This window comes from Sorex araneus, chromosome 2 (assembly GCF_027595985.1).
Source record: "Sorex araneus isolate mSorAra2 chromosome 2, mSorAra2.pri, whole genome shotgun sequence".
NCBI lineage: Eukaryota > Metazoa > Chordata > Mammalia > Eulipotyphla > Soricidae > Sorex > Sorex araneus.
In genome coordinates this window covers 115,081,572-115,108,349 of record NC_073303.1, presented here as the reverse complement: position 1 = coordinate 115,108,349, position 26,778 = coordinate 115,081,572, and the positions used below count along the sequence as shown (strand labels likewise).

General features: G+C 38.5%; 1 protein-coding gene across 2 annotated transcripts in view; it reads right to left on the bottom strand.

Moving 5' to 3' along the window:
* Positions 1 to 26,778, bottom strand: part of CSMD3 (CUB and Sushi multiple domains 3) — a 1,180,343-nt gene that overhangs the window by 377,106 nt on the left and 776,459 nt on the right. For both annotated transcript variants that reach the window (XM_004607658.2, XM_055125482.1), the window contains 2 exons: positions 17,437 to 17,652; positions 14,896 to 15,084 (listed from right to left, as the gene is read on the bottom strand). In XM_004607658.2, coding sequence (XP_004607715.2) covers positions 14,896 to 15,084; positions 17,437 to 17,652 — 405 coding nt within the window. The remainder of the gene's footprint in view (positions 1 to 14,895; positions 15,085 to 17,436; positions 17,653 to 26,778) is intronic.

Genomic DNA, 26,778 nt, shown 5'->3' with positions numbered 1-26,778 from the left:
TAGAAGGTAGACCTTCTCTATAGCTCTGATTTGGTTAGGGAAAGAGGTATGTAGGAGTTAAAGATGACAGAATTTCTAACCTGGATATTCAATAAGAATATTGTTAGAACTGAAATTGAGTACAGAAAGAATAAGTGATTTTGCAGACAAAAGAATTCTGCTTTGATGCGTGAAGTTAATCAACCAGTTGGAGAACATTCTGGTGTATAGGCCCAATCATGCATAAATAAAGAAATTCCTCCTAGAAATGCAGCAAACTCAAGATTTTTTTTGCAACTTTTTCAATAGAAATAATATGTTCTCAACTTCATAATATTTTATTCGAGAAACTCCTTTTTATTAGTGGTGGAACTGTGGGTGCTCCCCCAAGCAGTGCTCAGAGAAACATGAGTTGGGCTATTTCAGGCAGGGTTTGGGGACACCAAGAGCTACATCTACAAGTGTCCACGTACTGTGTAGAACCAGGCAGGGGAAAAATTGAAATAATGGTGGTGGGAAGGTGTCATGGTGGAGGCATTGGTGTTGAAATATTGAATGTAATCCATTAATATAAACAACCTTATGAAAATAAAATTATAAAAAAAAGAACCACTGTACTATCTCTCTGCCTTTAAGCAGGTATCATTAAAAATTATTAAGCACTAAACAAGTATAAGTTAATGCCATATTTATATTAATGTATTAAAACATAAAATAATTATATAAAATAATTTGTGTATATTAATTTTGGTGATGTTTTCTGATACTTTTTTTGGTTATTTTTGACAGAATCAGTTTATAATATGAAGAATCTTTGGATATCATCTTTTCCAGATATAAGAAACAGAATATTTTTACATTTGCTTTTATTGTATTCTTTTATGTTTGCTTAAATGTAAAAAGAGTAATTCAAGTCTTATAATTTTGAATTTGAATTCTATAATACATAAATTTTTAATTCTAACTGTATCACTGTCATTCCATTGTTCATCGATTTACTCGAGCGGGCACCAGTAACATCTCTATTACACTCATCTCTGAGATTTTAGCAGCCTCTCTTTACTCATCTTTCTCAACAATTGCAGGCTCTTATAGGGTCAGTGGTATGAGACCTATTGTTACTGGGTTGAATTTCCCTCCGCCCCCACAGCAGAGCCTTGACAGTTAAGGACCTCAAGAACCCAGTCACGACCATGCTCAGGCCACTCTCCACACATTTGGACGAGCCTCATGCATGGGGGAACCAGTAGAGGAAACCAGGTGTGCGGGATCTGGGGCCAAGATCTCCAAGGCTGCTCGGATCGGGACTGGGCCTCTTACACCCAGATCCCCCATTTGCCAGTAGCTAGGTGGTCACACCCAGAAGCTGCCCCCGGCACCATGTGATCCCATCAATGGGCAACATTTAGAGACTGTAAAACCAGCTCCTGGAAGAGACAACACAGTCTCCTGCCCCCAAGACTGGCTGTCTTCAATATTCAATAATTCTAACTAACTATTTATTAGGGCCAGACAGGTAGTGCAGTAGGTAGGGAACTTGCCATGCAGGGGGCCAATCATGGTTTGATCCCTGACTAATCATATGGTCCCTGAGTCCACCAGAAGTAAGCCCTGAACACTGCTGGGTGAGACTTAAAAAACATAAAAGAAAGATATGTTTATATTTTATTTACGTGGGTGGACACTTGATGCAAATAATTTTGCTAGAGAGAACATAGAAGTGGGTAACTGTATAAGTAGAATTTGTTCAAAATGAACTTTATCTTCAATATTATTTTATCTATTTTTAATTCAAATATACATTAATTCTAGAATTCTTTAGATTTACAGAGCCTAGAGTCCACATATATGTTATATGTATTTATCATATTGTTAATATCTTTACTGTGATATCAATGTAAGTCTATACAGTCTAGGAAAAGGCAGAAAAAGTGAGAAAATATGAAATGTGTAGGTGTATTTCAATTACAAGTATTTTTCCCATGTGATTCATAATTAAAGCAAGATGCTTTTTATGTTACTGGGTTAGATAAAAATCAATAACATATAAAATTGGAAACAGAAACATATGTGTTAAATGGGAGATTATGAGGATGAATGAATTAATGTTCTCTTCATGACTTCAAAATATGTGAGCTTCTTAAAGTGTGTGGGGTGTAGCCTGAAGTCAAATCATGACTAATATTGAACTTCCTAAAGCACTTTCCAAAACATCATGTTCTTTCATTAGCTCCTTGTTTATTTACAACATGACCTGGCTTGGTTCCTGGTATACTTGGAGACTGACTAAATACAGGGATAAATTTTGTTGATTGAAATATACTTCTGATGGCAATGTCAAAGCAACTGTTCTCTTGTAATGAAAACTGATAAAGAAATCAGTTATTGATTGCTTGACCAAAATTGAAAAGAGTCTCATTTAAAAATTCGATTTTTCTTATATTCAGGCCATTTGTTTAGTTCCCACTTAAAAAAATGATCAGCTATTATTTTCCTTAGAGACCTGATTCTCCATCCCTCAAAGAAAGTCACATGTGTAGGGACAATGATTTAGGAGTCAAGAGCACACAGAGGAGATTCTTCAATTATACTTCTGGGAAACTGGACAGCTCCACAAAGAACAGCAAAAACAAGATCATACACATAGTAGAAAAAACAAATTCAAGAGGGATTAACATCCTGAATGTAAGACCTGAAGTTGTGATAACCATAAGACAAGGCATAACAACAGCACTGTAGCACTGTAGCACTGTCTTCCCATTGTTCATCGATTTGCTCGAGCAAGCACCAGTAACGTCTCCATTTTGAGACTTGTTGTTACTATTTTTGGCATATAGAATATGCATGAGCAACTTGCCATGCTATTATTGTTATAACAATAATAAAATAAAACTGAATAAAAAATGGGCAGTAGATCTGATTAGACGCTTGTCTAAGAAAAGCATATGGATTATGGATAACTAATAGCACATAAAAAGATGGTAGTCACTAGTTTTTATTAGGGAAATAATAACCAGAGCAGCAAAGATATTATTTCACAGCTGAGAAACATTATCATCCAAAATATATGAATCAGATGTTGGAGAGGTTGCGGAGAGGAGGGCAATGCATGTTAAATGTGAGAATATAAACTGGCAGAAGCTTTATGGAAAGTTATTTCTTATCTGAATATTTACCCCTAAATTATTAAAAAAATACTTACTGAAGTTCCTTTCCTTGAATATATTTGATCCCACTTAATCTTTTAGCATCCCTTATGATCCCCTGAGCATTGCCAGGACAAATTCCTGAGTACAGAGTGAGGAATAACCCTCAAGTACCACAAGGTGTGATCCCCAAAGAAAAATAACCAAAAAACCAAAAACTAATTCTGAGAGAATTACATTTTCCTGCTTATAGCAGTGTTATTTACTTAAAATTGGAAACAATATAAGTGCCTATAAAAGAGATTTGGTGAATAAATTGTAGTGTATACATTCAGAATGGCACACTGGCCAACTATATTTATAAAAAATAGATGAAATCCTGCTAATTTCAACAATGTACATTACTTGGAGAGTATTACATTTAGTGAAATAGCATATATTACAAACTCACAGGTAACACATAGAAAATCCAAAAAACATTTGTGCAAAATAAAGCAAAAATAAAATTTTATACTGTAACGCCATTGCCAAAAACTAGAAGACAAAGGGGATGGGAAGGGTCAATGCAGTGCAACATGTTTGTTGTGTAGTCATGTAGGACTTAACTTTCATCTTAGCAATGAACTTAATGTAGTCTGCACTGATGTTGATTCTGAATGATACATCTCTTTTTTTTCTCTTCTTGGGTCACACCTGGCAATGCACAGGGGTTACTCCTGGCTCTGTACTCAGGAATTACTCCTGGCAGTGCTCAGGGGACCAGATTCGATGCTGGGAATCAAATCCAGGTAGGCCAAATGCAGGACAAACACCCTACCCGCTGTGCTATCTCTCCAGCTCCCCCATCTCTAACATTTTTATAGTGTTATGTACATTTTTTTCTTTTTTGTGCAATACCCATTGGAGGTCAGGGGTTACCTCTAGTTCTGCACATAGGAATTACTCCTGGCAGTGCTTGGGAAACCATATGGGATGCTGGGAATCCAACCCGGGTGTGCCGTGTGCAAGGCAAACACTGTAACTGCTATACTATTCCTCCTATCCTGATAAAATGTCTTTTTAGCTTTAAAATATTGCAAAAAATACATTTATCCAGGATAATAGCTTTAAACGTATTGGCTTTATTTTTATAGCAGTACCAATATTAGTGCCTTATGCTGCAGTGCTATTGCACCATGCACTGCTTAAGTGCCAGGATCCCTCCATCATTAACCCAAGTCCATTCCTGCTATTTCCAGAAAGCAATTTAAATATAAATCAAATTTATTGAAATATCATTTTATCAGAATGTTTTGTCTTTGACAAAGTACAAACTGTCATTGTGAATGTACAAGTTAGTATCATATATCACTGTCATCCTGTTGTTTGCTGATTTACTTGAGCGGGTACTAGTAATGTCTGTATTCCCCTCAGCCCTGAGATTTTAGCAGCCTCTCCTTACTCATCTTTCCCAATGATTGGAGGTTCTTTCGAGGTCAGGGGAATGAGACCTATAGTTACTGTTTTTGGGATATCTAGTATGCCACGGGTAGCTTGCCAGGCTCTGACATATACTATTTAGTATATGTATAAATATATATATTATACTTTACACTTTAATCACTGATCAGTAAACTATCGTTGTAAGAGTAAAATATGTAACTGCTGGAATCATAATAAGGCTTTTTTTCCTACTTCTATTTATTGTCGCTTTGCTCCTGAAGACTTGGCTAAAATAAAAAAGCAATACTTCATATGAGAGGAAAAATTTTGTATTTTTCCCTCTCTTGCAGGCTAACTTCACTAAGCATGATCCTCTCCAAACTGTGTGATTTCAAATTTTCTTGGAGCTGGGTAGTACTCTATGTGTGTAGACAGACCAGAGTTTTCAACTCAGCTTCAGAAGGGATGGTTTGGGGTAGGAACTGGGGCAACAGGGTGGGAGAAAGTAGACAATTTGGAGAAGAGTTGGAATTGTGGTATTTAAAGTAAAAAAAATAATAATAAATAATCACTCAGTTAGCTATCCATCAGGAAGAACCATAGAAGAACAGGGTAGTTGGCAGTGGAAAGAGTTGTAGAGACGATGAAATGGGATGTTATTGATCCCATCGTGTGCTCTCAGTACCACATTAGTCAGCTACATGTCTTTTATTACTTTGAGTCATAATCGATATTGCAACTTCAATATAATTGTGCACAGTTTACATTGAGAACACTTGACAGGAAAGAAACCTCAATCATTTGTTGAAAATCTCAAGGTTGAGGATATATGGCAACGATATTACAAACTGTTGGCCTGAAGTGGAGATGAGTCCCTATTCTTGAGAGGAAACAATGCTTTTGGTCTCTATTAAATGTCCTCTGTTTCAGAGAGAGAGAGAGAGAGAGAGAGAGAGAGAGAGAGAGGGAGGGAGGGATAGAGAGAGAGAGATTACAAACTGTTGGGCTGAAGTGAAGATGAGTCCCTATTCTTGAGAGGAAACAATGCTTTCGGTCTCTATTAAATGTCCTCTGTTTCAGAAAGAGAGAGAGAGAGAGAGAGAGAGAGAGAGAGAGAGAGAGAGAGGAGTCTGGTGTAGAGGTAGGCTATGGGGGGTTGGGGTGGGAGGAAAACTGGTTATTCTGGTGGTTGGACATGTACACTGGTCAAGGGTACTTGACCAGTAACGAACGACTTTGTAACCGTGTCTGTCATAGTGATTCAATTTTTTTATATATAACAATTAAAATCCTCTCTTTCCAAGTTCCTTTCTTACATTTAAGTAACCCCACTAAGAAAGTCAGGGTTAAAGAAGTTCCCTGACTAAATCTAAGGAGAATCTCTGCCTGGACTCTCCAGGTTTGAACTTGTGGTCACGTGCAATCATTGAATCATACATCACGTGCTGGGGCCTGGGACCAAAGAAGTCAATACCACTCTATGGTATTGGCCTGCAACCTTCAGGCCAATACCATAGAGTGATGTGACCTCTAGGCATTGTGAAACTGCCATCACCACAAGGAAAGAGAAACGGAAAAAGAAATGGAGCACATGCCTAAGGAATCCTGTGCCTCTGCACATAGTATAAACAGGATGCGACTTCCTGTGTCTGTAAACAGAGCAGCAGCCTGGAGCACAGAACACTGTGATAGCTGTGGCTCTGCTCTTAAGTTTACATGTAACTCTCAGCATTCCATAGACACTGCTTCTTCAACAACGGAGCAGTTATTGCTAATCTTACTTTCTCGACACTGGTGATCTTGCAAGTAGTCATGGCCTGATTGACAATCTTTGATTATTATAAAGATTGCAATATGCAGCATCATACTTTAATAATACTGTAGTACTGTTGTCCCATTGTTCATCAATTTCCTTAAGCGGGCACCAGTAACGTCTCCATTGTGAGGCTTGTTGTTACCGTTTATGGCATATCGAATGTGCCACGGGTAGCTTGCCAGGCTCTGCCATGTGGACAGGATGGATACTCTCGGTAGCTTGCCGGGCTCTCCAAGAGTGACAGATAAAAAATATAAAACTATTTTAATATTTTGGGAAATATTCACTTCAGATACAAATGTTGCTAGATTGCCTAAATGACAATATTATTGCCTAAATGACAATATTATTGCAGGCAGGGAGATAGGAGAAGTCTAGTACAGTATAGTGATAAAAAACATTGGTTGGAGATTAAAGCATCCCACAGGCAGTGAAAGATTCTGTGATACCAAATCTGTGGGAGGAGCTCAAAAAAATAGGATGAGATGCAGAGATGCAAAGCATGGCTGGACCTCTTGCACAGGGAGACTCCATTGCTGCACAAAGACCATGCTAAGAATATCAAAAGATGATCGTCAGTGATTCTAAGTTCACCCTTTGACAAGGATCTTAGCAACAGACTTCCAGGCAGTTTGGGAGAACTGTACGTAGAGAAACTTGGCAAAGTAAAAGTGTGTTTCTCCGGACGAGCACTCTCACACCGCATGACTCATCTGGCTGCATCTCTTCTGAGATGTTCATTCCCTTTTCAACTCTGGCATCTTTGTCCTATATCTAAGTGAGCTGTGTGCTTTATTACTTAAGGGAAGACTTCCCCTGAAGGAGGAAATCATCCACACTCCACTTTGGATGTGTGCTTGTTATTTCCCCCACCGAAGTTCCATATTTTCACCCAAGAGCTCACATATTTCTTCTGCTAGCCTACTCTATTATGTTCTAAGTATAACTGAGTTCTCTGCTACTCCTGAAATTCTTTGATGTGAGGGAAGGTGACAGACCTGGAACTATAAGCAAGAATTGAGGACAAACTTTCCTTTCCTAGAAAGGGAAATTTCCCACCCTGGCCTGAGCTCCATGACTCCCTGAGAAACAGGGTGTCAGGGAACATTTTCCATGCTGGGCAGTAAAAAACTGGATAACATTGGCTTGTTCTTGATTATCCCACAGGGAGTTTAGGATTATTGAGCTACTCCCACAACAGTGCCCCTGAGGCACATCCAATTCCATCCAAGCACTAATAATCCTATATTGCTTTTCTCTTTCCTTTATGTCATTTGCATGGTTTATTTAACAATGGTCTTCCAAAGATACAGGAAAACAGTTCATGCTATGCTTTGTAACATGGGAGTTGCAAATAATATTTGCTCCTGGACATCCATTATTACTTGACTTTATCCTCGGTTGCCCTTACTTCCTAAAACCTCCCAAAACAGGGTCGTGATGAAGGGACTAGATGGATCCAGGGCAAGATATAAGCTACATTGTCATCAAAAGGGGGCAAGTTAAGCACCATAAGAATAATAACTTAAGAGCATGGTCATGGAACAAATTCTGTCATAACCCAAAAACAAGTAACTGTATAAGGACCCTTCTGGGATTAGGAAAGAGTAACCTGACCTGAGCACTATACTCTGATGTCCCCAGGACGAGCCAGACTTTAAACTTAATGTATCTCTTACTGTGTTTATACAAAATGACTAGAAATATTATCACTGTATCACTGTATCCCTGTCATCCTGTTGCTCATCAATTTGCTCAAGCGGGCACCAGTAACGTCTCCATTGTGAGACTTGTTACTGTTTTTTGCATATCAAATACACCATGGGTAGCTTGCCAGGCTCTGCCATGTGGGCTGGATACACTCAGTAGCTTGCTGGGCTTTCCCAGAGGACTGGAGGAATCGAACCCGGGTCAGCTGCATGCAAGACAAATACCTTACCCGCTGTGCTATCATTCCAGAAGTAAATTTACTATGATTGTTTAAGTGGATTGCTAGCTGAGGAAAGGAGAAAGCAATGCACCCTAGATGGAATCCCATCTTTGAGCAGATATCCTAGTAATCTGGAGTGCTGAACCCTCAGATGAGATATTTGTCCTTGAGTTAATCCCCTAGAACTTCCCTTGAAGTAATGGCTTTACCTCTGTTTCTTGTTATGACAATGTTCAACCCCAATTATGTGTAACTCCACCCTTCATGATTTCCATATTACTATACTGTAAGGGGTAAGAGGAAGAGAGGATTCCGGGGTCTATGAGGAGACAGAGATGATGGAACTATGACTGGGGATATGATGACTGGGGATATGACCAAAACTGACTATGATTTTGTGGTAAGGAAGAGATCGATCTATGCTGGGGGAGGGAGAGAGAAATAAACTGACTACTGAGAAGCCTGAGGGCCAGTCCTTGTTTCTCCATTCCCTCTGTCCTTCATCCATACATTGCCATGGATCTGCCAGGGAAATGGTTTTCGATCATGGAACACTTGAGTCCTGCGTGCCCGCGTCTTTTTCTAGTGAAAACTCACAGTAAGAGTGGAAGCCAGGTACAGTACAAAGATTGTCTCCTGGGGCTAGTGAGTCCTTAGTTCCTCACTGTGCAGGTGCTTAATACAAACTTATATCAGACTTGAACTTCACCAGGTACTTCCCTAGGCAACTGCAGAACATAAAGAAGGAAGCAGTCTATCGCCTGGAGGAGAATGTCCCTCTCCCTTCTACTACACATGAGCCATCTCGGAGTCACATCCCCACCAGCAACAATATTATTACTCGTCAATATCTAGAATAAAGATAATTCTTTTGTTCATAGCTATCACATCCTGAACGTGCCCAATTGCAGAGTTATGACAAAATTCCACCAAAAGTACCTAAAATACACAGCCAATTTATATCTTAAATCCAGAGTGTAAATTAAACAGATATAAGCAAATAAAAGGAAGTTTACAAAATTACTTTGATTATTGTTTGTCGGACTCCCATTGTTCAAAGTAATAGATAACTTCTCATGTAATGTTCAGATACTTAAATCATTTTACTAAATGTTAGGTATTTGTTTTATACTTGACCTAACAATTTAAACTTGCGTATATGTTTGCTCTGGCAATATATTCAACATGCTTAACTACATTCCAAGGAAAGATGACTTAGATTCCAAACAACTGAACAGAAGTAAACTTTTAGATTGCAATATATTTGTGATTTGATTAGTGTCTATAGCATAAGATTTCTAGGTATGAGAAATGCAGAGGATTAAACAACTAACCAAGTATTACATCGATGGTAGGTATACATAAAATTATATGTAGGGCCATAAAGATAGTGCAGGGGTAAGGAACGTACCTTTATCTTAGTTCATCCATTGCAATATTGACACTACATTTAGTCCAATGAACATGGAGCCAGGAATAATTCCTGAGTCATGTGAGAAAAAAAGCCCCAAAAGTAATTAAAGAAACAAAAACCCCCAAAAGAAATGAAGAATTAACAATCTATCCAAATAAACTAGCATTACTAAAAGTGGATATATTTATATGCTTAATTACAAGTAATGCACATTTTATGACTCAAAAGAACCATGTGCATTTATGCGACCAGAAATATGCAAAAACATATATGACAAAAAGATAGTTTAAAAATTAGAGAAGCAAAATTTTAAAACATTTTGAAAATGTATTTTATATATTTCTTCTATCTGGTAGTTTAAATTAACACCTACCTCTGTGGAGGTGTGCCTAGCTACCAGAACCTGGGATCCTGAAAAGCCCCTTTCCCAGCTGAGGTGTCCTTGGAGCACTGACCAAAGAGGAGCCTGAAAGCCTTAGGACCATGTCAGAAGTGAACTCCAAGCCCCAAGCCGCACTGAAGCGACCTCTCTCCCGACAAGTACAGTGGCACATTGGGCATAGCCTCCAGGGCAACAGCTGCCTATGAGGCCGCAGTTACTTTTCCCTTTTCCAGCCCAGTCTCCATTACCTAATTCTGAATAGGGTATCCTAGCTACTCTAAACGCCTTAGGCCAATAGTCCACTAGCCTACCCCAATCCAAATACTCCTTAACTCACCAAAATAACAGCAAACACAAGAACCCTAATTAGCCTAATGTAAAAGAACACATGAAGCTGCAATAGAGGCCCCACACAAGGCAGAGGAGACCAAAGAGGTAGGGTTTCCTTAAGGGGGGAAAAGGAGACCACCATTGACTGAATCCATCTAGAATCGTCCCTTGCAGCGAGAGGGGGTCACTGAGAGTGACCTCCATACTCCCTCCATACTACCACAGCAACATGAATAAACAGCACAGATCCTCACCACAAGGAGTGGGTAATAAAAGAGCCCTTGAAGCCTCATTAGGGAATTTCCACAAATATAATCTCTCTGATAAAGTATTCAGAGAAGAAATGTTAAGGATGTTCAATGAGCTCAAATAAATGGAAGAGACATCTAGTAAATTAAAGGAAGACATGAAAGAAACATTGGAACGGGCAGCCAACCCAATGCAGGAAGAAATGAGAGCAGAAATAAGAAAGCTACAAAAAGAAGTGTCATTAATAAAGGATTTGGTGGATGAAATTAAAAAACTCAGTGGGTGCCCTCAAAAGTAGAATGACAACAGCCAAAGACAGGATCGGTGAGTTTGAAGATAAGCTGTAGAAAGCAAGCAAGAAAAACAATATAATGGAAAAAGACCTCAAAATAGTGTTCCGGCTAAAAAGAGACCTAGGGGAGGAATTCAAATATAACATAAGAATGATTGGAGTACCAGAAGGACAAGGAGGCAACCCCAGTGAAATAACAACAGTTAAAGTCATCACTGCTGAGAAGTTCCAGAGCTGAAGAATGCAGGAATCCAGATCCAAGGAGCCCGAAGGATACCAGCTAAAAGAGACTCTAATAAAAAGGCTCCAAGACATATCATAATCAGAATGATGGATACCACAGAAAGAGACAAAATACTGCAAGCAGCAAGGTCAAAGACGGAAATCAAATACAAAGGAGCACCCGTTAGATTTACAACAGACTTAACAGAGGAAACCGTCCAAGCCAAAGACATTGGTGGAATATAGTGGAAAAAACTCAATGAAATGAATGCCTCACCAAGAATGCTTTATCTGGCTAATCTCTCACTAAAATTTGAAGGAACTATACACTATTTTGTATAAACAACAGCTCAGGAACTTCATTAACTCAAAACCAATCTTAAAACAAGAACTGAAGGGGCTACTGTAAGACAATAAAAACCCCTACAAGCACAACAAACCTCTACAAAAAGATGGCACGAAACCCCATGACAATAACCTCTCTCAAGGTTAATGGTCTAAAAATACACCAATTAAGAGACAGAATAGAAAAATGAATTAAAAAACTGAACTCAACATTCTGCTGCCTACAAGAAACATATCTGAACAGTCAGAGCAAACACAGACTCAAAGTCAAAGGATGGAAAACAATCCTTCAAGCAAATAACTCCCTCAAAAAAGCCTGGGTGACCATACTAGTATCTGACAACATAGATTTTAGGCTGAAAAGGATTAGAAGGGACAGCTATATCTAATTGGAGGTGGTTAATCTTTTAAAATCTCATAGTAATAAAATAGTGCTGAAAAATGGAGTTTAGAATAGTGAATGAACTCACAAATGATCAGGATACAAACATGGGCATTCTGTAGCCCTTACTGTTTCCAAAGTTCCCATAACAAATAGAAATGAGAACAATTTGTAAAAGAAAGCTGAATGCCAAATCTTCAATCTAAATTTAGAAAAGCAACTGTATACAACAGAGCTTCCTGGAAAAGATATTCTTAGCTTGATCAGAGTGTATACTGAGAGTATCACTTCCTACTGTAATTTTCTTTTCTTCCTTCCTTCCTTCCTTCCTTCCTTCCTTCCTTCCTTCCTTCCTTCCTTCCTTCCTTCCTTCCTTCCTTCCTTCCTTCCTTCCTTCCTTCCTTCCTCCCTCCCTCCCTCCCTCCCTCCCTCCCTCCCTCCCTCCCTCCCTTCCTTTTTTCTTTCTTGGTTTCTTATTTCAATTCTATGCAGTGGAGCAATAGCACAGCATGTAGGGCATTTGCCTTGCACTCGGGTGACCCTGGTTCGATTCCTCCGTCCCTCTCGGAGAGCCTGGTAAGCTACCGAGAGTATCTCATCTGCACGGCAGAGCCTGGCAAGTTACCCGTGGCTTATTCGATATGCCAAAACCAGTAACAAGTCTCACAATGGAGACATTACTGGTGCACACTTGAGCAAATTACTGAACAATGGAACAACAGTGCTACAGTGTTGTGGGGGACCGGGACCCTGGGAAAAGGAGAACTTAGCCATTTCCACAGACAGGGAGTGCCCATAATATTGTATTATGAAACAGACATCCCGTACCAAGGCGAAACCCACAAAGATGACAGGCATATCATGTTCCAGTCAACTGATCCCCCGTACATAAATGCCCCGAGAATGCCCCGCGTGATCCACCCTGGCCCCCTTGCAAAAGCCTTGCCCCTCAGCCTATATATTCTGAATACTTTCCTTCAATAAACGAGATCTTGACAACAGTTCCTTGCTTGGTCTCCCTCTTCTTTCTCGCCCTTGCTATTTCAGGTAGCGCCTCTTCAGACCCTGAAATAACTTGGTCCCGCGGGACGGGACACAGTGTTTTTATTTCTATGATAGTCTATGGTTTTAAGTTGGGGGTAGAGCCCAGTGGTTAACGTTCTTGCGTTGAACGCTGTTTGAGCTCACTTTGACCTCAAATGCAGCATGATCACTGAGTACAAACTAGGAATAATCCACCCGTCCAATCTCTAAAGGAATGCATTGCCTTATTAATATATCTACTTATCTTTTATGTAACAATAAAGGCTGATGATTAAAAAAAACACACAAACTTTTCTATGAACTAACTACATTAACCTGAATTTTTTTTTTGTTTATTTCATGTGTGGCAATACAAAAATCCTACAATCCATATAGTTGAAAATATAGTGGATAAAGTTTTGGAAGAATCCTTTTCATGTTCATCATTAAAGCATATTACCTCTACTGAATAGGACAGGGTTCTACATTGCATATTATCTTGACAACCCACCAAGTTCTGAATCGGTAGAGTATAAGCTACACACATTTGAGAACTATAATCAATCTTCCAAATAAAACCAATGCTCCTAAGAATGTTGGTAGCTTTACAAAATTTTATAAAATGATGATTTACATTCTTGTGTACAATAAAGAATAAATACCAAGAACCACTGAGTGACTGCGATCTAACTAAAGGTTCTTATTTCTCCATTTTTGTCTTAACATGTATGGAATTCCTTAACTCCTAATAAAGTGTCTTCCATTTTCTCTACATATTTATTTTCCTTTTTTAAAAATTTTATTTATTTTCTTAAATCATGATGTGGAAAGTTACAAAGTTTTCAGGCTTATGTCTTAGTTATACAATGCTTGAACACCCGTCCCTTCACCAGTGCCCATATTCCACCACCAAAAAACCCAGTATACCTCCCACCCCCCCACTCCCCCACCCCCGCCTGCGTAGCTGATAAATTTTACTTCACTTTCTCTTTACCTTGATTACATTCCATATTTCAACACAAAAATCACTATTGTTGTTGGAGTTTCCCCCCAAAATACAGCCCTGCTGACAAGGAAGTATTTGATAATTAGTTTTCCATTGCTGAGAATGAAGAGATATGAAGTTGCACGGCTGTGGTTTAGGATTTCTGTATTTTAGAATTTTAGTAATTAAGTCCAGGGAGATTTATGTTAGAAATTGCATCATTTCCCTTCCTGGGGCAGCATGAGGCTATGGCTTAGTTCACAGTCTAGAGACATTGCTGGAAGCAGTTGCTGCTACCAAAAGTAGTCTAACTGGCCTCCTAATCGTGGTAGATCAGCAGCAGAGTGGCTGCACAAATGTGTGGCCACCCGGGTCCTATTTTCCTTTTTATCAGCCAGAATGTATTTCACTTAAAAAAGTTAAGGTGCCATCTCTAAACTTTTTACATTTAATAATTGCTATTCTTTATCCCAAAATATGAAATGAGACGTCCATCACAATAGATTACTTACAAAGATTGTCACACTGTATCAAGGCTTTGATGAGCCTTAATTATCTGCTATTTACTCAATGTATCTTCTTGAATCACGCATGCAAATTATAAGTTGTCAAACACTTTCAAATTGTTAGTCGGAAATTATGGAAAAATCATCTATCAATAGAACACAAGAATATAATTTTCCCTAAGCTTCCAAATTATGATTAGTGTGTTATCCATCTCTCTTGTTTTTGATCTCTCCTGCTCTCCCTCTACTTCTATTGCCATCGTTTGGAAACCAATTTATAAATATTCTCATTTGAATAGGATCATTGAGAAGTTAATAGAAGTTGCCAAGTTGGAAAAAAAAAACACTGGAATAACTAATGTGAAATAAATGGAGAACTCGAACAGATTCTAAGAAACAAAGGGCATGTAATCATGCATCTCCATGAACGGTGACTACACATACAAGCAAATGAAAGCAGCTGACCACGTACCCACACACCTTGGCAGAGGTGCACTCCACACTCGTCGGCCACCACCAAGACAGATGATCTCTGAGGTCCCTTCCAGTCGATAACCAGAGGAGCATGAGAAGGTCAGAGTGTCACCAACGCCAAAGCTGAACCCAATCCTGTTACCAAATTGAGGGATTCCAGGATCTTCACAAGGTTCAAGGTTATATTCTATAAGTTAGAGAAAAAGGAAGGCAAAAAAAATGTACTGTTTTATAAGTATATCTCTCCTTTTTAAAAGGGGGTATTTTTAAGGATTAATCATAGACTTTAAAATGGCAACATGCATAATTATTGAAACATGCTAATGTCAGATATATTTTCATCTTTTGTGAAAGACTCCATAGCTGCAGAAATAGTTTTGTGTTAAATTCAATAGATAAGAAGATCTACCTTCTGAAACAAAAGTTAAAAAAAGAAAGCTTTATCTTACGTATTTTGCATTAGAAATATTTCCATTTTATAGATCATTTTACTTATAGTATTGAAATAATGGCTGTATATTTCAAAACACAAAATAACATTTGAAATGAAATAATTTGTAATAGTAAAATGTACCTTATCTAAAATGCATGGTTTCTTATGGTGGTAAAATAAAAGAAACTCGATATGTGTTTTGAAAGATATAAGATGCAAGAGGTGCTCACATATTGAAATATCCTCTAAGAAATGAATAACGAACATTAAATAAATAATCTTTTGGATATGAGAGGTGAGCTGGTTGATAAGCATTTCATTTATTTATTTATTCATTTTTGCTTTTTATGTCACACCCAGTGATGCTCAGGGGTTACTCCTGGCTCTGCACTCAAGAATTACTCCTGAAGTGTTTGAGGGACCATATGGGATGCCAGGGATTGAACCCGGGTTGGCAGGCCGTGTGCAAGGCAAACGCCCTACCAGCTATACTATTGCTTCTGCCCTAATAAACATGTTACTTCACATGTAGTCTTCAGAAAATGTTATAAATGGAATGAACAGAAAACATAGTTTGATGTTCATATTTCTTACAATTCTTGATTATATATTCTTTCGATGCCTTAAGTTAAAATTTATTACATTTATTTACTATTTGTTATAATTTACTTTTATTACTTTAAAAGTCAAAAATTGTTACCCAATTACTAAACTCATCCCCCGTAATTGAACAACAGCATTAGTATTATTTAAATATTTATGTAATATTACAACTTCATTGTAAGGGGTATTGTATGTTTTCTCTTTTTCATTTTTTACTTATTTATTTACTAATCTGTTTTTGTACTAAAAAACCTACCTGTCTCTTTAATCTATTCAATTACCAATTAGAAAGCTGTTAATTTTTCTTTTCTTTGGTCATATTCTTGTCAGCTATTTCTGTATTCAAGTTATAGTACAGCCTTGAGAAACAGTCATTGATAAAAAGAGGTAACAAGTTATTAAGTGTAACAATATTGTTGACATGTAAACTAAGTCTTTTTATAAGATAGATAATAGGAGAATATTGCAATTTTTCAATTCATATTTAATTTTAGTACAATTGAAACTTTATTTGGATTTCCTTTTAAAAAAGTCTATTTAAACCCTATGGCTTACAAAGTTGTTCATAATATAGTTGTTACGGGCTTTTGATGGCATATTGGATATGCCAAAACCAATAACAACAAGTCTCACAATGGAGACGTTACTGGTGCCCACTCGAGCAAATTGATGAACACCAACCCCAGCACCTGACTGACCTTCCCTCTACCTTGTGCCTATTTTCCCAATCCTCCTCGACAAATGGCTTCACTACATATCTCTCCAGCAATACTAACCCACATAAACCCCAAGTACCTTGGTGTTGACCTCAGAACTCTCAGGTCTTCTCTGAGTGTGGGTGAACAGTCTTCCCCCACTCATCCAATTACTCCCTGAATCCTGGTAGCCACACCCACCTCCTGTGATCCCTGGCCCTGTCCACTCACCCACTGGCTCTGCTCTTCAGATGCATGACCTAAATCTCCCAGTAGATGCAAGCCAAGGAGCTGAAATTATGAATTTCCTTTGTAAGCTCACTAAGTATTTTAGGTAGTTTGCCCCATTTAAAATTATGGTTGAGAACAAATGAAAAAAAAAATGCAAGTTTTGGTTGGCTTTTGATTATTTAATTTACTTTGTGCTTTTGTTATAAAGTTCCCTTGAATGTAGAATATTAATGGTTTTACAATTTACTTTAAAGTTTCCTTGTTTTATTTGTGGGGGTGGGGATATGGTACCCTGGTGATCAGTATTCCCTTCTGGTGAAAGTGGCCAGGATATACTGCTGCGTCAGACAGATGGTGATGCGGTATAGGGGCCATCAGGATTACACTTAACGAGTCACAGTTAAACTATACCCCTTTGACTCACCTCTCTAGGTTGGAAATTCTCTGTGAAGTAGTAATTGCTACCATCCACTATGTTTACCCTCCCTCTGTTTTGTTATAAATTATAATTCATATTTTTTCATAGCATTTGTTAGTTACTACATTTTGGGGGTTTTGCGTGCATATATATTCTTACCAGAAAATGTAATGTTGAATCCATCATATGATATTGAAAAATCTGAAATAAAGCGTAATTGAGCTCTGAAATTTCCATAGAGACCAGCATTGATTGTTGAGGGAAGTTCGGAACCAGTTAAGCGTGCGAGTGGTTGGGTGAAACTACCATTCTCTGTGATGAGTAAGTAGTCGTGATGGTCTTCCAGGTGAAAGGTGTGAAAGCTGAACTGCACACCTGTAGAGAAAAGGAGAACAATTTATCTTGTACATTGATAAACCTACATCACTACAAAACAACTCAAGCCGAGCTGCCCCTTATTATTAATTTCTCTGAGATGATACACTTCCATCACATATTTTAAACATGTAGTGTTATATTATCTTTCTTATCCCTTCAAGTTCATTATAAAGGGTGTAATGAGCCATATCTGCAAAACTTCTTAGAAAGAAAATATCAGAATTAATGCCTGAAAATAAGTTATCTCATTTTGAAAATTCAAGGATTACTAATATTCTTTTGAAGTGCAGTTTTCTAGAATGCACATAACAGGCTTCCTATATTTCAGCGATCTTCTTAAATGCAAACTTTAACACATACTAAAGAAAAACAAAAATAGAACTACCTGCAATAGAGTAAAGGCAGTTGGGAGGCTGAGCGCCAGACCTCTGCCACATCCAAGTCCCTCACGTGTGCAAGCAGATTAGTCAGTTCACCTCCCAAGACAGTGTGATAATCCTCCTACCTGCCAAAGGTCCTCACATTGGTGTCTTGCCAATCACCTGCTGACAAACTTCCTACCTATTTGATCTTCACTGATGAAAACCTCATTTTTCATACAGCAAGTCTGAGTAAACTAATTTGTCATGTGCAGACACTACCTTCTCACACCATGGGAATCACTTTTACAGTGAGAGTGTTTATTTGGTCTGCAGCTAAGTTTATGCCTGTTTTTTAAATGACCAGGCTTTTGTTTCTTGGTCTACACATATGAACAGCACATTGCAAGAGACAACTCTAGCTTTAGAAAAGTTTAACTTCACTTTAGAACAGAAAGGAGTAGGCATTACAAAATCTTTGTAAGGGAAATTTGACTTCTACACTTGTTTTTCACACACTTCAACCCATATGTATAGCACTGCACTGGACTGTCTTCCCGTTGTTCATTGATTTGCTGGAGCGGGCACCAGTAACATCTCCATTGTGAGACTTGTTGTTACTGTTTTTGCCATGTCGAATACGCCACGGGTAGTTTGCCAGGCTCTGCTGTGCGGGCGGGATACTCTTGGTAGCTTGCTGGGCTCTCTGAGGGGGATGGAGGAATTGAACCCCGGTCATCCATGTGCAAGTCAAACACCCTACCCGCTGTGCTATCACTCCAGACTGAACACAAACCACAAGAGAAATAAATAAGGAATTAATTTTCACTTAGAAATTGCTGGGGGGGGCAGGGACTTACAAAACAAAAAACTCAAGATGCAGGTATGTTGCAATGATCATGTTCCTTACACAGGCCTTAGAAATTCTGAGAGGCATGACACTGATCATATACCAAGGAGGTAAAAAAGGAGAGAACACACAGCTCAACTCTGCATTCAAGGTTTGTGACTAACCCCCCAAAAAAGCAAGCATACTCATGTACACACACCACACACACACACACACACACACACACACACACACACTTGCACGCGAGCAGATGTGTAAAGGGAGAGGAGGTATTTTTACATATTTATTTTTAATCGATATGAGGTCTGCTTACATAACTGCTTATGACTTAGGGGTACAATTCCATGCCCCTTTATAATAAGGGATACCAGACCACAACATCACCAGAGGACCAATAACCCCCCACCACTGGGATTCCACTGCCCCCCCCTTCCCGTCTGGATTCCCTTGAAGTCCATGCTATTTCTCAGTGGAACAAATGCCCCACGTGCTTCAGTACAAAATGACTGCACAAGGGCCCCATGACCCAATGGATGCTGCATCCAAATAGACATATGTATAAATTGGTAAAATTACAAAGAAAACCCACAAAGATACACAAAATCAACTCAAAAATTTGGGGAAAAAGTATCTTGGGTCAGACCTGGTGATATCAGGGCTTACTTGAAGTGCTCTTCTCAGGAGTTACTCTGTGTGATGCTCCAGGAAACATATATGGGCTGACGGACCCTGGAGATCAATCCAGGTTGCATGCATGCAAGGAAAGTTCATTACCTCCTACACTATCCCTCTAGACCTTCGACTCATTAAACGTTTAATGACTGAACACACATTTGCAGGCATCACACATATGGAGATGCATTACCAACACAATCCCTTCATGCAACTTTTGTACTACTCAATTTGTCAAAAGTTCAGTTCACTAGATGCTTACATAGGCTCATTTCAAAACTTTACATAAATGTAGTTTATAAAATGGAGTTTATTACATATACTTTCTGGGTCTTAGTTCTTTTATTCAAGTTAGAAGTGAAATTCATCTATTTTAAGTGGGTTGATTTTAGTAGTATTACCATAGTACTTCATTTTTTGAATATACCACATACCTATTCAACTCATCTTTTGGGAGAACGGGGGCTGAAAGTCACAACTGGTGGCTCAGGGCTCACGTATAATTCTGTGCTCAGGGACAACTATTGGCAATTCTTGGAGGTGGGGAGCACATGCCATATGTGATTTGGAATAGCAAACCACAGCCAGATGTTTACAAGGCAAGTGCCTTAAACTCGGTACCACCTCTCTGCCTCTCTGTTCAATTCTTTATGTGTTTGATGGCCACACCTGCTTCTAAGTTATTCCTAGCTTTGCACTCAAGAATCATATCTGGCTTTGCACAGTGAACCATATGGGATGCCAGGGATGGAAACCAGGTTGGCCACATGCAAATCAAGAGGGCCACTGGCTGTACTACCTCTCCACAGCCTCATAGCCTGTGTATTTAACTCTTTTTTATCTTTTTTTTTTTTTTTTGCTTTTTGGGTCATACCTGGCAATGCACAGGAGTTACTCCTGGCTCTGCACTGAGGAATTACTCCTTACATTGCTCAGAGGACCATATGGAATACTGGGAATCAAACCCAGGCAAGCTGTATGCAAGGCAAACACCCTACCCACTGTATTATCACTCCAGCCCCTGTATTCAATTCTTGATACCATTTAATACCTTGAATTTTAGAGGAAAAAAGATGTGAGTATTGTGAAAGTACTAATAATTACTTTAGCGAGCATTCTGAGAATTGAACCTATAGCTTCAAACATACACAGGTACATGTGTATTCTACCACTGTGTTACAACCCACATATGTCTTTAGAAGTACAGATGTACTTTATTATTCGTTATATAAATACGTAAGAACATCTACAACTTTAATAGAGTAATTATATATTACATATGTTTATTAGTTGTTCATTAGTTCATTAGTTCATCTGTTCATTCTGGAAGGGCTTGGTATTTATGTCAGATATTTAGGACGAGAATGCCTGAGTGCCTTGAGGACTCGACTTTGCTGGCTGCGAGCAGAGAGTGTGCTGTCTGGAGTGGAGGACGTGCTATTGCAGCCACTTCTTGACAGCGAAGCCCTCTGTCCTTGGGCCTTTACTATTGCAGATCTCTATGTCTGCTCCTCCCAGACAGGAGCATAAAATGAGGTCCCCATAACCATGCCATCAGAAAAGCAAGGTTGTTTTCACTAGGGGAGCCCCACAGAGGTGCAGGTGAGCACCCTCCCCACCCCAAGAGACCCAGCCCCAGTAGCCAACCTTCACTACCCAATCGCCACCAGGCCACTTTTCAGACTTTATAAGACACTTCCTACCCATTTTACATAATTACCTTACCATATTTGATGGAGTTCAGACAGTATATACCTCTCAGAGTTCCTGGCAAGCTAGGGAGACTATACCACCCGCACGGGCAGAGCCTGGCAAGCTACCCATGGCATATTCAATATGCCAAAAACAGTAATGATATATCTCAATCCCCTTATCCTGAAAGAGCCTCCAATCATTGGGAAGGACGAATAAGGAGAGGCTGCTAAAATATCAGGGTCGGGAGGAATAGAGACGTTACTGGTGTCCAATAGAGGAAATCGATGAACAATGGGGTGAAAGTGATAGAGTGATACATATGGTTAATGAGAATTTTTGTAACTACAGCTATAGAGAGAGGAGAGTGAGATAAAGAGAGATAGAGAGAAAGAACAAAACTTAATAGGCATGAGATAAATAATTATTGGGAAACCTACTTCAATTACTAAATCTGATTATTCTATATCTTAATGCTTGAAAAATTACATTTATTTTATTTACCAAGACTTGTTGTTACTGTTTTTGGCATATCAAATATGCCACTGGTGAGTTCTGTATGGAAATATGAAATGTACTCAATATATAGAGAGAATAATGGGAATATCATCAGCTACTTAGATGGGGGGTGGGGTGGGAGGGGGGTGTATTGGGGTTTTTGGTGGTGGAACGGGTGCACTGGTGAAGGGATGGTGGTTTAATCAGTATTTGACTGTGACTTAAACCTGAAAGCTTTGTATTTTTTTTGTTTTCACGGTGTTTCAATAAAATATTTCTTTAAAAAAAAAAAAAAATATGCCACTGGTAGCTTGCCAGGCTCTGCTGTGCGGGAGAGATACTCTCGGTAGCTTGCTGGGTTCTTTGAGAGGGATGGAGGAATTGAACGTGACCAACCCAGGTTTGTTACAGTGATACAGTGAGTATAATTTTATATTCACGGAAGAGTCTGGCAAGCTGTGGTGTACCCTGGGGTGTATTCAATATGCAACATACAGTACCAATAACAGGTCTCATTCCCTTGACCCTGAAAGAGCCTCCACTCGTTGGGAAGGAGGAGTAAGAAGAGACTGCTAAAATCTTAGGGTTGGGATGAATGGAGACGTTACTGGTGCCTGCTTGAGCAAATCGATGAACAACGGGATGATAGTGATACAGTGATTTTATTTAGTGAGTACAATGTGCATTGTTGGATCAGTAAATTGTTAACAATATTGAATGACACATGTACTCTCATACCTATACTTCTCATACTGTGAATAAGACACCAAATAAAATATAAAATATCTATCACATTAATCTGTCATTTTAATTATCATACTTAAATCATAATTAGCAGTACCATAATAAGAAATTTCCAAAATATAGAGCAAATTTCTAAACTGCATTCATTTACTTTTTTTATTTCAAATTAAGGACATTCTTGGAGTCCTTATCATTTCAAAACAAAACTGACATAAAATAAGTATAAGACAAATGTAAACAGAGCAAGAATAAGAATCACCATTGTTGCATAATGATTTCTAATTGAAAAGTACAATGATGCTATTTTTCAATTTCTTTTTCAAAATGGAACAGATTTTATTCATTTAATTTTGCTCAAAGTGGACAAAAAATAGGGCCATTTAATTTACTTACTTTCTTATTGAATCACTGTGAGATAGACTCTTACAAAGCTGTTCATGATTAAATTTCAGTCACACAGCATCCCAACACCCATCCCTGCACCAGTGTATATTTCCCAGCACCAGTGTCCCTAGGTTCTCTCCCATCAGCCCCCCCCATGGACACCCTGCTGCCTCTATGGCAGGTGCCTTTCTTCTTCCTCTCTGTCTCTGTCCCTGTCTCTGTCTCTCTGTCTCTGTCTCTGTCTCTCTCTCTCTGTCTCTCTCTCTCTCTCTCTCTCCCCTTTTGGACATTGTGGTTTGCAATATTTATACTAAAATGTTATCAATAATATCACTTTACCTATGTTTAAAACTCAGATCTTGTTCAGTGTGATTATTCCCTGCTATATCTGTCATACTGGTCTCTTCTCTATCTTATCTACCCTCAGAAATTAGGACCATCTTAGAAGGAGTGAGGAAATTGAGTTTGTCTCCCAAGTGTTTTTGTATTTAAGTATGGAGCTGACAAAAAGACCAAATGTGAATACAAATTGTTGCTGTTTAGATGGCAGCTACTTTGTTCCCAGATTAACTGTGGCCTAAATAGCATGAGTGGAAATTTTGATCACTCAACTTGATATCGATGGTCCAGTAAAATTATGAGATAAAAAAAGAGAAAGAATCAACAGACAAAAGAGAAGCAAAACTCATTTTGCAAGCAACACTTTTTTTTTAATGATGTGTTTGTTTTGGTTTATGGCAAATTAATTAGAGTTAAAATTAAAAATGCTTGTAGACAATGATACTCACATGGCTACTGTCAAATATCATATTGGCTTTCCAAGCATATATATTCTCCTTGGTAAATGGGGTCTTGGGTTTCAATGAGACAATTTACGGGAATAATACTGTAAAATGCTTGACAAAGAGAATGTGTCAAGCCGCTGTTAGCTATTGTCATTGTATAATCCTTCAACATAGGAGCCATTAAAAAAAATTCCATGTCATTCAGTCCTAACACCTTTTAAAGTGAATGTTGGGGACCAGAAAAGTAGTACAGGGATTATGGAGCTCGCCTTGCATGAGTCCCCTGATCAGTCCCCAGCACCAGACCATACGTTCCCATGAATCCCAACAAGAATGACCCCTGACCACAAAGTCAGGAGTAGGCCCTAAACACAGCTGATTTTTGGTGTGGCCTAAAGAGCAAAAACAAATAAAAAGGTTTTGGACCAAGTAGTATGAAATAAATACATTTTCATAGGCCTATGAAGAGACAAAAAAATAAAAGCTTCATTCACGATAGGGAAGATACAATGGTCACCACTATAACATCCAAGTACAAAGCAAAAGTTAATGCAAAAAGTGTTGATTCTGGAGCTGAAATCTTAGTTATGTGAACAGGAATAACAGTGTATTATATTGTATTCAATGATTTAAATTTCTTTATTTACTTATTTAAAATATTATCACAGTCAATCACTACAAGTTGACTGTTGTTGATTTCTGATAATCCCATTTGCCATTTCTTTAAGTTTTGCTGGAGCACGGAACAGGAAATAAATGTGTTAAATGCCTTCCAAGAGAGTAAGCTATAGGGGTGGCGTGGAACTTGGAGATCTGATAGAGGTTAGGGGATAGTGGTTGTGGGACTGATCTTGGAACATTATACATTTGAAACAACTATTGCAAATGACACTGTAAATTATTGCATCTTAATAAAAAAGACCTGAGGATAAAAGAAACATCAGAGTTATATAAATAATAAAATAATTTATTTGCTTAAAGCATAATTTGATGAATACCTCTCCCTTTGGTTGTTGGTTCTGATTTGGTGTCATACTGGAGGTATTTAGAGCTCCGTCCTGATTCAGTTATAAATGCACACTCCTGGTGGTTTGAAGGACCATATACATCCGTAGCTCTAGAACCCGGGCTGGCTGCTTGCAAGGCAAGTTCCTTACCTACTGTACTATAAGTGTGGTCTGTGATCTATTTCCACTACTATCAAATGATAGGGATATTCAAAGACCTACTAAGACTCCATCAAAATATTAAAGCTTTGAGCAACTTTAGTTCCTTTCTTCCGGCACCTCACCATGCCTTCCACCTCACCGTTTAAGTTAGAAACACTCTCTGGAGTAAGAAAAAGCTAAAACAGACTGGCTCGGGGCTGGTGGAGTATGTGGCAATCTCCTTAGAATAGCTGACTGTTGCATATTTTTAGTTCTAATTATTTGCAAGAACTTCAGAAATATTTTTGTACTGATAAAGATCCAAGGCCCTTTTCCAGACAGAACTGACTGCTTGAGATTGCTTTTTAGACCTCTAGCTTCCTTCATGTTCGTTAAAACACACCCCATGGCATTTTGCCACCACTCTCTGTATATGTGAGATATATTTGTTGCATGCATAAACTTTAATCGTACATGCACATAATCCCCTTCCTCAGGAAGATCTATGTTTCCTGAAGAACTACTAAAATATGTATAAGCTTTTCTCTCTCTCTCTCTCTCTCTCTGCTTAACTTAAAATTAGACACTCTCTCAATGTCTCCTTGAAGCTCCTTTCCAGCCCAAGCTGATGGACATCCTTTTCAATAAGTTGTTTCATTGTCAACAAAGTCCCTCTATTTTTTTTCAACTGTGCTTCTTAGATGGTGACCCAGTAAGAAGTGTTATAAGAACTTAAGGGGCCGGATTGATAGTACTGTGGATAAGACCTTTGTCTTGCATGTGGCCATCTTGGGGTTCTATCTCTGGTACACTGTATGGTGCCCTGAGCCCTAGAGGAGTGATCCCTGAACACAGAGTCAGGGGTATGGCTTCAGCTCTGCCAGGAGTGGCCCCCAAACCAAAACATAAATGACCACTAAATTTGAACTTAGTAGGAACATGCCTATAATAAGTTTTAGAAGATTATAATAAATAATTTAAGAATATCTGAGAGTAATAATGTAAGCCTAAAATTCAACCTTGCTGTTATAGGCATAAAATATACTAACAAAGGTTGCTATGTTAATAAATTAGAACAGTCGTAATAAATACTGGTGAGTGTGTCTGGAATAAACGGCTGTCTTACAGTCTTGGAGGAGATGAAATCCAAAGTAGCTACTATAAGCAGCAGTACCAATATACTCACTGAAGTAAGAAGAGAAAAACACCATGATCCAGGTATATTACAATTTAGCATTGATTGAAAAACATGTATAAATTCAAAAGGATATATGTATCTCTACTTCAGGAAACTCTTATTATATGTGCCAAGATAAGCAAACAACATGAGTGCATATAAGTGGATTAAATGGATGAGTAAATAAATAAATAAATCCATCTGATTTCAATCACATGTGGTTTGATTTTTAAAAACTAATGTGATGCACCTGAATACTTATGAATGAAAGGGATCATCAGAGAAAGGGTATAATAATGGGTGAAATAATAAAAGGTGATCACTTGATTGTGGTGGATAGAACTAGGCTTTTGGTGGTAATTTTTGTCTACTCTATACCAATGGTGAAATATAAAACTACACTTGATACTTATAAACAAAACAGAAGTTACCTCAATTTACCTTGAATTGGGACTGGAGTGACAGCACAGCAGCTAGGGCATTTGCCTCACAATGGCCGACAGTGGTTCAATTCCTCTGTCCCCCTCAGAGAGCCTGGCAAGGTATTGAAAGTATTCTGCCCACATGGCAAAGCCTGGCAAGCTACCTGTGGCGTAATTGATATGCCAAAAACAGCAACAACAAGTCTCACAATGGAGATGTTACTGGTGTCCGCTTGAGCAAATCGATGGATGGTGGTGCGACAGTGCTATAGTGCTAGCTTAAATTGATCTCAATCAACATTGAATTTATTTTTAGATAGAGAAATTGAGGTAACTAAATTAGTCTGTGACAGACATTCAGTGACAAATGATCTTCAAATTTGAACAGATGT